This window comes from Manis pentadactyla, chromosome 2 (genome assembly GCF_030020395.1).
Source record: "Manis pentadactyla isolate mManPen7 chromosome 2, mManPen7.hap1, whole genome shotgun sequence".
Classification (NCBI taxonomy): domain Eukaryota; kingdom Metazoa; phylum Chordata; class Mammalia; order Pholidota; family Manidae; genus Manis; species Manis pentadactyla.
In genome coordinates this window covers 42,705,798-42,720,613 of record NC_080020.1, presented here as the reverse complement: position 1 = coordinate 42,720,613, position 14,816 = coordinate 42,705,798, and the positions used below count along the sequence as shown (strand labels likewise).

The 14,816-nt window shown below is 43.5% G+C and overlaps 1 protein-coding gene across 2 annotated transcripts in view; it reads left to right on the top strand.

The window, feature by feature from the left end:
* SLIT3 (slit guidance ligand 3) overlaps window positions 1–14,816 on the top strand; it is a 588,416-nt gene that overhangs the window by 418,833 nt on the left and 154,767 nt on the right. For both annotated transcript variants that reach the window (XM_036884704.2, XM_036884703.2), the window contains exon 6: window positions 10,515–10,586. In XM_036884704.2, the coding sequence (XP_036740599.2) occupies window positions 10,515–10,586 (72 nt within the window). The remainder of the gene's footprint in view (window positions 1–10,514; window positions 10,587–14,816) is intronic.

Here is a 14,816-nt window from a genome sequence, read left to right as displayed (position 1 = left end):
CACATTTTAATTGGCTTCTGCTGCCACAGTGATACCTTTGAGTGATGCCCCTCTAACGGCCACTGACCCCGCACTCCTAGCACACAACCTGGTTAGTGCTGCTCAATTGTTTCAGGACTCTCAACATTTCGAAACCTTTGGAAGATAAGTCTGGGTCACCACTGGGGAAGGCCGAGCCCAGGAAAGTCAGATTAAAACCCGAGCAGTTTGCCACTTGCCTAGAGCAAAGAGAGCCATTTCCCTGGATATGCCTCCCCGCTGCTCAAGAAAGCCCTAAACTTCCTCAGCCTGGTCAGGAGGCCGCCCATCAGGCCCAACGAGGTGAGGTGCAATCGTAACTTCTCCTTAGGGTGCAGGTACCTGCCCATTATCCCCAGCAACTGAGCTAAATTCAGTCTGCTTCCCCCAGTGACCCTAAAATTCAAATGGCCTGGGACTCCCAGAGAATCTAATTAAGAGAACACAGGGGACAGTGTGGTGACACTGTTGAGTGTACAGCCCTCACCCACAGTCTTCTGATTACACCTACAATAAGCATGATTACAGTCCAGTGAGAGCAGTGGGGTCCTTCCACTGGGGCAACAGGTACCAAGACCGCACCTTGACTTTTCTCACCAACCTCTTTCCAACCAAAGGTAGTGAGTTAAGTCCACACAATCTTATTACAGGCCCACTACCTTTGCACTTTGAAAGTTAGAGAGAGGTGGGATAGCACAGCGGGGTAAGCCCTGAGGCTCCTGGGTCAGGAAGACAGGTTTGAACCTGATTCTCTGATGTATTAGCTGAGTTCCCTTAAAGATGCTACATAACCTCTCTGAACCTTGATTTCCTCACACAGTTACAACTAGTCCTGCTGCTGTGAAACGATGCTTCAACGGAGAGGGGAGACCAAAGGGTCTGGAGGACTTAGAGAGAACAGTTCATTTTGCCTGAGTTTGCATAGGAGGGTTTCATAGAGGATATGGCCTCTGAGAAGGGCCTTGCTGGATGGGAAGGCTTTCCCCAAATGGAGGAGGGGGAAGCCCCGGCGTAAATGAGGCAGGGAAACGTGCAAGTACTTGGTACACTCACCAACCGCACAGATGGAGTTGCTGCAGCGCCACCCTAGGAGTCTGGGCTGTTCACAGAGATGCAGTCAGCACGAGCATGTAGTCCTAGGAGCATGGTCAGACCTGAGCTCAAAGCTGACTCAGAGATGGAACTTCTGATGCCTCACTTGCTGCCTTCTGTAAAATAGGGATCATAATGTGAGACCTAAATGAGGTAAGAATTTGCAGATACTCAGCTCAATCCTTGATGCCTAACACACTGTGAATAAGTACTCCACGCAGTTATGACTCCGTCTGTGTTGTCGTTACAATTTATAGTGTCGGCCACAGGGAGTCATGAAAGGCTTATGTACAGATTAAGGAATGTGAAGAGTAAGAAATTATACACCATAGATGATGGCGTGGCAGTTTGCTATTTTAAGTGCTCAGTGCATTACTTGGCTGGTCATTTATCGAAAAAGGACTCCAAGAAATGGGGTTAAATTTTGCAATTACTCTCCTTGGTGGTTCTCACCTCTGGGAACTGTAAATATGGTCCCATTATTGACATCATTTTCCTGGTAAGAGAAACATTTGTATTTTCTTTCGTGTAAGGTTTTGATGGCTTCTTGTATTTCAATTTCATAACAACTAGAGAAGTACAAAAAGCGTGCTAGTATGAACTGCTGCCCTCAGTCCAGAAAGAATATATTGCATCTCAAATAATAGATTCTTGAGTCTGGGATGGAAGGTAAAGGGATAAAGACATAGGCTCAAATCACAGAAGGATCTGAGTAACATGAACAGGAACTTTTTCTGAAGAATCTCATAAGAAATTGACCTCACGCCACATAACTTCAGAGCTGAAAAAGACTTTAGAGATTACATAAGATGAATTATTATACTTAACATTATTTACTTCAAAGAAAAGAAAAGTAAGCAATGCCACAAATACATTTAAAGAGTGCATATGTGTCATTACTTTCATACTCAAAACTTCCTTTTGAGCTAAATGTTATCATCTCCATGTTACAGATGAAGAACTAAGACTGGGGGGCATGAATGGAGTCAGTCCATTCAGGCTGCTGTAACAAAAGACCATAAAGTCAGTGGTTTTTTGTTTTTGTTTTTGTTTTTGTTTTTGGTATCATTAATCTACAATTACATGAGGAACATTATGTTTACTAGACTCCCCCCAGTCACCAAGAACTTAGTGGTTTATAAATAGCAGACATTTGTTTCTCACGGTTCTGGAAGCTGGAAAGTCCAGGATCAAGGTGTTGGCAGATTCTGTCCACTGAGGGCCTGCTTCCTAGCTGGCTTTTTGCTGCAGTATCACATGGCAGCAGGGGAGAGAGAGATTTTAAGGGCCTCTTTTATAAGGGCACTAAGCCCATTCGTGAAGACTTTGCCTTCCTGACTGAATCACCTCCCAAAGGTGCCAGTTCCTAATACAATCACATTGGGGGCTAGGTTTCAATGTATGAACTTGGAGGGGCACACAAACATTCAGTCTCTAGCATCTGCCCCTGGATCCCCCAAAATTCATGTCCTCCTCATGTGCCACATATGTTCGTTCATTCCATCCCAAAAGACCCAAATTCAGTCTAGCATAAATGTATAAGTCTAAAGTCCAAAATCTCACCTAAATATTATCAGATATGGGTGAGACTCAAGGTATGACTCATTCTTAGGCAAACTGCTGTCCAGCTGTGAAACTGTAAGATCAGACATATTATGTGCTTCCCAAATGCAGTGGTGGGACAGGCATAGGACTGACAGCACTATTCCAAGTGGGAGAAATAGAAAAGAAGATAGGATGACAGATTCCAAGCAAGCCCAAAACCTTAAGTCTCAAGAATAATCATCCCTGACTGCACTCTGCCCCCAGGCACACTGTGCACACTGGAGCAGATGTGTAGCATTTTGGTAACAGAGCTAGAAATTTATGGGAGCCCTAGTTTTCCATTTTATAAAAATGAGTAACAAATGTTAAGAGTCTCCAAAAGGTTAGTTTGCATAGGTTCAAAATATGAGTAAATTCAAGAAAATCTTAGTTTTCTGCATGAGAGAGCATGTGATTCTTTTAAGGGGAAACAAAGGTCTTCAGGGATCCCCCCTCTCCGCCCCTCTCCCCCGCCCCCCGCGATGCAGCCTCCTACACCCTCAGGGAAAGATCCAAGACTTCAGCCTGGAGTAGCGTGGCTTACGACCCTGTTCACATGAAAACCAGCATCCCGCCTGGGCCTGGTGCCTGCAGCTGCCTCTGTCTAGGAGTCTGCTCGAGCCACTGCTTGTTGGTCATATGCACGTGGACAGAATGATTTCTCCAGAGTACAAGTGGAATATTTCTAAAAGGTTAAAATTGTTAAACTCACTACCGTTCGTGCTGGTTGACTTAAGTAGTAATTAAAACACTGAGATACGGGAGATAACTTTCAGGCGTGTAAACAAAAGCACATTTTATCTTACTGGTTTCTTACACCCTCGCTGCTGCCAGGGAGGAACCCCAGATGGTTATCACTCAAGAGTGTAACTAGGGAAACCACAAACCAGTCTCAGTCACCATGGAGATAGCCTTTTATTTGTTTGGCCTCTGAGTATTTGTGACATCAGCAAGGCTGCCAAGTAAAACATGGATACTACTTACAAAGAAATTCAAATTCCCACCGAGAAAGGTTGAGAGTGACATTGGAATATTTCAGCGGCTTTCAGGGTTTCCCGCAACACGCTTGCAGCAGTGCATTGTAAAGGGACAGCCCGCTGTGCATTAGATGCAGTAAGGAGCCTTTGAGAGCTGATGTAACCAAAAGCTGAGTTTGTGAATCAACAGACATTTTAAGGTTTAGGGACACGGATGAAGGAGCGATGACGTTCCATTGGAGTCCACCCCAGGGATATAGTAGGGCGAACAGCCATGGCAGCTTTCCTGGACTGATGAGTTTCCCACAGTGGGTCTCAGAAGTTTCAGTGCTAAAACGGGGAAAGGACCAGGCAAACCTTGGCAAGCTGGACATCCTGCACAGAAAGCCCTTTGATCCTAGTGTCAGACTGACACAAGAAAGGATGGGTTTGAGGCAAGCCTCAAAACATGAGAGCACGTTTTGCAAACAATAACCAAATTTGGTCCCTTGGTCTAAAAGTTGCTGGGATATAAATGAAACTCTTGCATCATAAATATGGGATGTTTTCATTTGATTTGGGTTCTGTTTGTTGTTGTGTTCATCAAGAAATGCCAGAGATTTGATTCAAATTGAAACTTGTTCAAATTAAATGAGCGCTCAGCTTCTTCCCAACAACTATCCTTCGTGCTAAATTGCTTTGCAGGTTTTTCCCCCTGCATTTTTCAGCACAAATTCATATGCCAAATCCCCAACAAACCAGAAACTATGTAAACAGAGAAGTGGAGTTATTGCTATTTCCCAACGATGTGTAAACCCCCCTTTAGTCTCCCAGGTCTGGCATGCCTCTTTGGCACTAATCCATCACCTGTGTTTGCAGTATTGCAGAGCTTGCTTCCTGGAGCATCTACCAGAGTGGATGCAGTTATTCTCCTGCTGAGAAGTTGCGTACATTGAACAGCAATATGATATATACTAAATAAAAGGTATTATGCTAGTCTTTTGTGTTGCACTGTGTGGTAAAGTATACATAACAGTGCTTGTTAAAATAGACTCATGCTTCAATTTCAACTTAGTTCTAGGCAGAATGTTCTAATCAGAGAGCTTAATTAACCTAGGACTCTGTCCTTTACAAAGTAGGTTTGGTTGGTTGAAGTCCTTGGTATGCTAACAACCACTTAATTGCCTAAATATCTCTATAAATATGATTAGATACGGGAATAAAAAATTTCGGAGGTCAGCAATCACTTTTACCTACTTTATTACATACACTTACATTTACATGAATACAATAGGGAGATACTGCATGTAATTATTATGTAGGAAAAATAGACATAAAGTTGTCAGTTCTATGACAGAAATTGTGGACATATAAATAATTCATGGATCAGTAAGCATACAGGCATGTATAGTTGGGTCTGGTGGACAAGTGTACAAAATGTACAAAATAATAGATTCACCTCTTTTTGCTCATTTGAGATGTTATTTTTATGTGAAATTACAGTCGGTCCTTAATGAGAACTGGTGACAATTCATTAGCAGACTGTGGCTTAGATCAAGTGTTTGATTTGTCTACAAAGTGTGGCCAGTACTCAATTATATGAGTGTGTGCATTTCTTTTGAATATAACTTTTTTCCCTTTGCCAGTTAAAATAACCTTGAGTTTTATTTATTTTTTTTCTTTTGAAGACCCCAGCCAGCAGCAGACAAATGCTTCTACAAATTGTTCTTTAATAATGATTTTTTTAGAATAGTAAACTGTCACAAAAAACAACCTTTAGAAGTGCTGCTAGATTTCTTGTTTCCTGCTCACAGGACATTTGGATAATAGGGAGAAAGGAAATCAGATGCAAGAACACTTCATGTTTTGTCTTCCAGCCTTCTGGCTTGTTTTAAGAAAGCAGGTATTCCCCGGGCTTTTAAATAGTGGCAACATTCTATTTCTCCTCAGCTTAGAAAAGGAAGTGCACTTCAAATGTGGATATGGTGGTATACATACATTTCATCAAAAATAAATTCAAATTAGTTCAGTTTTTAGAACTCTTACACCTTTTTAGATAATTGAGATGTAAAAACCACGGGTGGTAACTTTCTTCCAAACATTTTCAAAGGATGTCTTATAATTCACTCTACATCCTCAGTACCTAACATAGTGTGAACATCTAATAATACTCAGTTGCTCTTATGGGTTAATTAATTGTTAGATTCCAAGACCAGAGACTTGCTTTGAATTTCTAGTAAGACTTCCTTTGTGAATTTCATGCAGAAGTCCTTCCACTTATTTTGCATACTCTGTGTAGTTTTGTTCAGAAATTAGCAAACTATTTAACTCCAAAGGGTGCTGAAACTTAGCTACCTCTCCACTTAACATGAGGAGGACTGCAGCAACTCCAGCCGCAGTCCTAGAGTTAAATGCTGTGGCTGGATCTTGGGCCCAGAGCGACGGCACCCTGAGCTAGGTTTAGCCATCCATGGACTGAGATGCTAGGGCACCTCAGAACATCTGGATGAGATTCTGGAGATTTCTATTTTCAATGTATTCCTCTTGGAGACTCAAATGCATCTTTGAAATCATGAAATTTTCTTTCTTCTTCACTTGTAGTTTGGTGGAAGTGGTTAGAAGACAGGTAGATTACACTGAATATTGTAATCAGTTGGGGGTTTTCTTAACCCTTTTTTAAGGATTTAGATAGGCTTACGCTTTTGAATCACAAAAACATTTCTATCCTGGTTCAATTATGAAATTGGAAATTGTGACAAAAAGAGATGAACTGTGATATTGTGTTTACAAATGGGAATTCTTACAAAAGTGCTATCTCCCTATCTGTTGTTTGTGGAGATTATTTTAAGTCCTCACGCACACTGGCTTTCCTTCCTGAGTTGTTTATATTATCAGAGTGTAAAAATACAGTGGTCAGAAATCTCCCTTCGGGGAATCCGCATTTAGTTCTTGCCTGAGGATTCCTTTCTAAATGGACTCTTGTATCATTTTAGCACACATTGTTTGCTGAAACCTGAGCTGCCAGGGAAATTAGAGCAGTTAATTTAATAAATATCATGAACATTTTGAGGCTTCTAGACTTATCACAAGCAGGAGAGAGAATGAAATTGAGTATTCTGTATAAAGTAGAGGGCAATAAAAGTCACCTCTGAAAAACAGCCAAACTCCCCTCCATCCACTGCCTTCCTGCTCTTCATCCTCACCCTGGGTCCATATAAATCTCACATTATTCCAAGTGTCCTTCCTAAACGCTCCTTAGTAGAGGTCTGTGTGGCAGGCAGGAAGATGGCCCCTCATGCTGTCACGGAGGAACAGCTCTATCATAAATCACTGTTAGTGGTAAGGCCATCCGCCACAGCCAGGACAGTGTCTCTCATGGCTTAGGGCTTTCTTCCATGTAGTTTGAGCCCACCCTGCCACATTTCCAATAGAAGGGCTCATTCTGCAGCCATACATGACCAGCTGTGACGTCCCTGGCACTGTGCTAGGCACTGGGGGAGGTTATTTTGTGTGGGGAGCAGAAAGGATTGAGTAGCAGCACAATGCGCACTTCTTATTACTGAGGGAAAACAGAAGAGAGCCCTAAGGCACCCTACAGCTGCTGACTTCTTTGTGCTCCAATTGCTAAGTTCCTTTTGTGCATGCCTCCTGAGTAAGGGGTTTTGTGCAGTGGGCAATTGGGCTTTTCTGACTTGTTTTTGAGAGGACCTTTGAATAAGTCCTTTCAAAGGCACAGTATAGACCTTTCACCTGGGAGCTTAAAACACCTCTCTGCAGCCTCTGTCGACCCCTAGCAGCAAACTGCTAAGTCAGATGCTTTGGCCTAAGCTCCAGAAGGCTTTCTGTGTTTAGTGGAGATCTACTCCCAACACCCACAAAGAAATGCTAGGCTTGTGGTTAGTTTACTCCCCTCTCCTGTGCTTCAGGACTAACTTGTGCCTGTTTGAATTGTTATTTTGAAAGAGAAAGTAACCTTCTCTGAAGGTATGTGTTTACGTTGTTCTACGGATCTAGCTTACTTTGCATGAAATACCAGGATTGATTGCAGACAACTAATGAGCTTTTACAAACACTCTGCTGCTCAGTGCCATGAACATATAATAGCTGGGAAGTGAATGGCCTCTTCGGGCTTTGTCTGCCTGACAGGACCCTCACAAGGCCTTGTACCCCTGTGGACTTCCATAATGAATGAACAATGCATATTCGGAATGATTCTTTGACTACCAAGGCTCAGATACTGTTTATCTGCAGTAGAATGAAATGAGATTACCTTGGTTATAATAAATGTCTTCTAGAAGAGCACACTTCATAAATATTTTATACTTTGATACATTTCATATGTTTTAAAATAGTCTGTAAAATACATCCACAGAGTTGCTCATAGTAAAGCACTGTTTTCACCATTACGAATAAACGAGGTAACAATTTGTGCCACTGAAACTATTTACACATCCCGTGGTTGATACGGTATTAGACATCTCTGCTTTTCACCTTAAAATGATCAGGGCCCTCTCTGAAACTCTTTATCTCCACCACTTCATATCCCTGATGGGACTCTGAGTAGTAGAGTTTTAAAAATTCTTTAGCACACCTCCTTTCCCCACTGTTTTAAATCTCTCCGCTCCATTTTTTCTCTTCTTTCTATGAGTTTCTCTTCTCCCTCCACAGACTGAATTCTTTCCATGTAAAATTCTGTACATTTAGATATCCTATTTAGTTTCTTGCTCTCAGAAAAAAAAGGAATAGAAAGTGCTTCACAATCCAGCAAATAAATAATATCCTAAAGGCAAGAACCTCTCTAAAATACCTGCACAAAGGCAGATATGCCACAAGCTGCCATCTCTACTCACTACCACGGACTTCCTAATTTGATGATTTAGGTACTTTTCTACTTAGGTGGATAGTGCCATTTTTGCCGAATTCAGCATGTTCAATGAACAATTTCTTGGGGCCAAAAGCCAACTCCACTGCATTTCTGCTGGGTAAGGTTTGATGGTCTTGGCATGGGGTGGGGGTGGTTGATTCATCGGCCCTTAAACTGATGATAAATCCAGAAGCCGGGCGGCAGTGCTAGGCTGCCTTTACAGAACCTTTGCAGGGACTCAGCAGCCCCAGCGCTCGTGGGAAATCTATGGAAAAGGACACTCAACAAACTCATGTTAAGAAAGACTCTGGAAACATTGGGGGTAACAAGAACACTGAGAATCCATGTGAATGGGTAGGAGCAAGAACTTTGAACACTAGATATAGAAGTCATCAACCTAAAAAGTGCTTCCGCTTCTTGAGATAGCCATTTCCTGTTTATTTAAAAAATTTTTAAAGTCTAAATCTTGTATTGTGAGTGTCTTTTGAGAGGATGCAATTCCCCATAATATCATAGCCGAGCCCATCTGTTGTGATATACTGCATAACTCTAATTGTATGTATTTCACTCGTTGTGCATTTATGCAACCCTACATCTACATGTTTTTTCAATGACAATATTTTAATTCTAACTCCACCTTCTTTCAGCAGAATATAAAAACCTCCGTGAGGGTTACCAAACGTAGCTTTGACACATCTTTTGAGGAGAGTTGTTGGGATGGATTAGTGCAAGTTACAAATGAAAATCTGGCATCAGGAAATCCCTCCACCTAGGGGTGCTGAGGTTTTTTGAGACAAAAGGAAAAAAAAAAGTCTCTAAGGGAGTTTTCAGTCCAGCTATACAGCCATGCTTGTGTCGGCCAGCCTCCACCTGCCGCCAAAGTCCATGATAAGCTGCACACAAAATACAGTAGACAATGTGGTGCTAATAACCATTTTCTGTAGTGCATTATTATTTTTTTAGAAATAAATGAGTAACACATAATAATATTTAACTTGGGGTATGGTCATGACTTATGCATCAGATACATCTTGCTTTAGAGATAATGGTACCTATTTATCCCTCAACTAAAATACCTCAGTCCCCAACTAGAATGTTTATTAGTCAAGGCATCCTTTTAAAAGACATTATTTTCATGTTCATAAGATGGAAAGGGAAAATAAAAAAGGAGCCCTGAAATAGGAGCATTTAATTCTCCCCAATTTAAATGTAAGTGGTCCATCTTTAAGGCAATAACGATATTCCTTTTTCTCCCCCATCAGGAATGCTTCCATCAGTGGATATCTTTAATGCTGATGATGGTCGGTGCAGTTGTAGGGAATCTGTATTTAGTCAGAAAATGCTTCAATAGAATGACCTACCAGATGGGCCCCATAACAAAGCACAGAGGCATCAAACCACCACAGACATTTGGTGCTTAGAATAATAAAAAGACTATAAAATTAGATTAGTTGAGTCTAATTTGGAATTGGTATATTCCCCATGCACCCTTGCCGCTCTTGGGCAGATAAAGCCTTGAGATTTAGCACTGTGTCAGAGCACAAGACTGCAACTTCCAGTAAAAGGGGGACGAGGGAGAGGGAGAGAAGGGAAAAAGCATTCTGGGAGGTCGCGGAGGGCAGAGCAGTGACCTCCAATGATTTACAGGCCTTTAGCTTAATGAAATTGTTTCAGTGACATGACGGTAAGAGCTCGTAATGGATTGGATGCCCTAATGTAATGAAATTACTCCCTTCTGCCTAAAAAAAAAAAAAAAAAAAAAAATGCGCAATTAATATTTACTGAGACCTGACAGCCTTTGGTGCGCTCGTCCGTGTAGTTCTCTCAGACAGAGAGGAGAGACAGCAGCGTGGCAGACAGGCTGGCTCTGCGCGAGCTCCTGGCGGGGACGAGCAGAGCCTGCAAGGGGTGGAGGGACAGGCGCTCCGGTGGCCCGGGCCGCCTGGCTCCTCGGCACTGCCCCCACTCCGCCTTCATGCTGTCCCCTTGCTTTCCCACAGGCAACTGGACAACAACCACATCAGCTGCATTGAAGATGGAGCCTTCCGAGCGCTGCGCGATTTGGAGATCCTGTGAGTAGATTCTGCGATCGCTGCCTTGTGAGCGTGTGCGTGTGTGTGCCCGTGTGAGGAGGAGAGAGGGGGAGTGTGTGTGCAGGGGTCCGTGTGGATGCATTTCTGTGTCTTTTGCTGCAGTGCTATTAAAACTGGGAACCAGGAGATCCCTCTGGCTCACCGTGGCCAAAGTGTTTGCAGGCAGCAAAGTGTGATTTCTCACCTCTCACAGACTGGGGTTCCTGCTAATTAAATATCCATTGGTCCTTTCTCCCCACCGATGCTCCCTCAGTGTTTGTTGCTGGGTGGAACAGATGGGCTGGAATAGCCCCCCAGTGCCTGCCAGAGCATTCAGGGAGAGTCTGTTCGGGTGTGGGCATGCGAGGAGACAGGTTACAGGTCTGGGAGACAAGAGAGGGGATAGTGGGAATCGCCAGAATCCAAAAGGGACCTGGGCACAGGACTGGGGGCAATGCCGAACAGCCAGTGAAGTCCAGTCATTGCCCTTGCTCCCGGATCTCATCTCAGGTTTAAATCTAAACTTTAAGAGGTGACCTTTACATGGCAGGGCGGGGGAAAGATGAGAGGAGGTAGACTCCTCCCCAGAATTGCACCCTATATACCTTGTCTAGAAAAAACTAGGTAGCTGCCTTTCTGTGTTCTGGGTTTTCAAATGGGGCCAGCTAAAGAAGCCTGATTTCCAGGGGGCAAAGTTAGCTGGAAGTCGTCTTGGGGTCATTCAAACTAAAGTTGAATTGTGTAAGAAAAATTATTCTCACCCAAATCTACACTCGCAGCTGTCCCTGATTTGGGGAAACCTGGAGGGAAAAGCAATAAAGCCTAGTAGAGTTTGTGTCAGGAGATGAGGTTCAGTCCAGTTCAGCCCTGGAATTGTCTGTGTGACCTTGGGCAAGTCTCTTCTGCAGTCAGAGCCTCAATTTTCTCACTTGGAACATGAAGGGGTTGGTTGCTCTATCTTAGGGGTGACTTCCTCTTTCCAAGTTCTGTAATTGCTTGGTTCTAAAAATAGTTCTGATGGTACAGTTCTATCTAGCGAATGATATGAGTAGGATTTATAGAGCATCCCCCAGAAAAAAAAAATTACATAGTTACCAGTTTACATATCTCTGATTCCAGAAGAATGAAAAAATTAATGAATGAACAGTTCAAAATGTCCCTTTGTACATAAAGGAAGGTTCTCCTTCCACCTTCCTTTTCATCTGGCCCCTCAGACTATAGCAGTGGGTTGGAGAAAGCCTCTCCACGTTGTGTGAGAGGAAGGTGATTCCAAGAGGAGTCACGGGAAATAAAGGGGGTGCTGTGCTGCGAGCCGCTAGATATCTGATGAAAGCTGAGAATTCCCGGTACAGGAAAGGCAGGAGGACCACAGCCAGGGAGGTCAGGTTGTCATTCCTAAAATGGATGGACTCCTCTCACCCAAAGTCTGACCCCAGAACCAGCAACACGTGCATGTCTATCGAGAAGAGGATTACAGCCCATATTTGGTACCTTAGGACCTCTCTTACCAAGAGGCTGGGGCTGTAGGCACAAATTTCCCACCTGCAAAACACGTTCTGTAGAAAGGGCTGCTAGGAGCATGTCACTTTTTTCTTGAGAAGAATGAGAAAATCCTGGGAAGAGACCAGGAAACGGAAATCACCAGCTGCCACAAACCAGCTGTGATGCCCCAATAGCCCCACGTTTGTACTCACTCCTCAGAGCCGTGCTGTCCCGCCCCACCAGGGAGAGGAAAGCACTTTACCATAAGACACTTGCGGGCATGCTGTCCCAGACCCAGTGGGTCTTTGGCCAAGCTACTCAACCTCTCTCTAAGTCTGTTTCCTCAACTTTAAGAAGAGACGACCTTTTGTACTACGTAGGGGCTTTCCAAATGTTGTCCCTTCTCTTCCCCTTTTTCCCCACCATGCCCTCACCCCCACAAAACCACTGTCCAGGACAGAAATGGACTGCTCCTCTCTAGCCCAATGTTTGCTATAAAAAATGTTGGTCTCCAGGTACACCAGCTCTCTCAAACTTGAATCTTAAAAGCCTATAATGGGGGTAGCGGGGTCGGGTGGGGGCTGGGGGCTGTGGAGGGAGTAGTTTTCATTCCACATCATTGCAGAGAGCCCACAGGCTCTGATTAGTTTATCTTCTCAATTCCAAACAAAGCCAGATCAATAGCTTTGTTTTAAAGATGCTTTCATTTGGCTTCACATGACTAAGTACTCAAAATTAATCATCATCAGTTATTCCATGGGATTTTCATTTCCAGCAGAGGCACACGGCTTTGGAACCATCCGTCTTGATGGTGAGCCATTCTGAAATTGGCTAGAGCTGACATCTCCATTTAAAGACTCTCCCCTTCCCACTCCCAGACCTTGCAAATTTCATCTACACATTGACATTTTATAACACTACTCTGTAATCGCAACTTAGGCACCATAAAGAATCTTGACAAAGAATCTTGAAATAATAAATAGGAACTAAGTGAGAGCATCATGCATTAAATTAATAAATTCTTCAGAGAGAGCCAAAGAGAAAGACACAGAGGAGTTCAAAACACCCTATGCCCAGAAAGGTGATCTCTAAGTGTCTAAAGCTTTGAAAGTCTACAAATCAAGATAAGATGTAATATTTTGGGTGTGTTTTCTCTCTGACATTAGACAGCATGAACTACAAAGCAAAGGAAGACTCAGGATTACCTCCTGGAAAGCTCTCAAAATTAGGGGAAGTTTGTGGACGTCAGCTACAAATAGAAATATTTTAGATGGGATCACCATGTTATTCCATCCTTTCTGAAGAGGGCAATGTCATCAAACTTCTCTCCATTAAGGCTGAGGCTGGTTTTACCAGTGACATTGAATGAGAGCTTAGGAGGTGAGTCCGGTAGGGCGCCACTGGCATTGAGGAGAGAGGAACCACTACCAGGTGGAAAAGACTGTGAAATCTTCCCACTTCATCCTCCTTTTTGACTCATGCACAATCACAGAGCATGGTGGACAAAGAAAAAGAACCACCTCCCACCCTTTTCCAGCTAGCCAGAAAAGGGACTGAGAAAAAGCATAGTATGGGTGAGACTTTTCAAGGCTCCTGTGCCACTACAGGAAGTCAACACAAGGGATAGTGCCTAGTGTGTGCTAGGCAGGTCCCCGTACCCAACACTACAACCTGTGCTTTTACATTTTTCTCTCTCTACGTCCTCACAACCCCTCCATGAAGCTGCTCTATCGCCCTCCTTCTACGAAGGAGTAGCCCATCTCAGAGAAGCCAAGTCACCGCTTCACTAGGAAGCAGCAGAGCCTGTGTGATTAACCATTCAGCCAAACTGCCTTTCTGACCTGTGTTGCCCAGGCTTGCATGGGGCTGGCTCCCTTGAAGCATGGCCAATGTGTGCCACAGAGTGGTGTGAACCGGCCCCCCGGAGCTGGACAAGGCGAGCTGTCAGTGCCTCACAATCCAGCAAAGAGAATGTCAGCGCCTCCCACAAGCTTATGAAATTGTCATTTTGTTTACCCAGTGAACAGGTTACCCCAAAGCTGAAGGTAAATCAAACATGCAGGGGAAAGAAAATCATCCTGCTTTTTCATTGACTTATGTTCCAGGCCCAGAGATGATTCACTGTCATCCCTGGACAATGCCATTTGACTTTAGCACTCAGCCGTTTTGGGGCTCCATTCTCCAGATCTCCCCAGAATAAAGCTCCGCCTTTCTGTATGGTCTTAGGGTTCTTAACTGAGGGGGTCCACCTCCCGTGAGCACAATGCCTCTGCTACTCAAGTCACTGCGCTTTTATTTCTACCTGTTCTATACATTTGCGTTTCATGTATCACTTTTTTTCCAGGTTGTGCTTATATGCAGTTGAATTTACTAAGACCTCACTTCCAACCCATGGTGGTCAGGAGTCATTCACCACAGTGCTCTGAGCAGTGGGTTTCTAGCTCCTGACAGCTAGGCTGAGAACAGCCAGGCATTTTGCCAGTTACACCAGTCACCTCTGTGCCCAACATGCCATCCTAGGTCAGAAATCTGTTCAATTGAAAAAAATAAAATTAGGAGTATGGACAAATGAAACAAGAACGAGAAAACCTAGTGAATAAAATAAATTTTTTTCAATAGTCTTGTGGGAGAAAAAAGATTATAAGACATTGTCTCATGACTACATGTCGCAAATCAGAAGTTCAGTCAATACATTGCCAAAAATGCCAAACCAAAGATGTGGGTGACATATCCTGAAAAGGCTCTCCT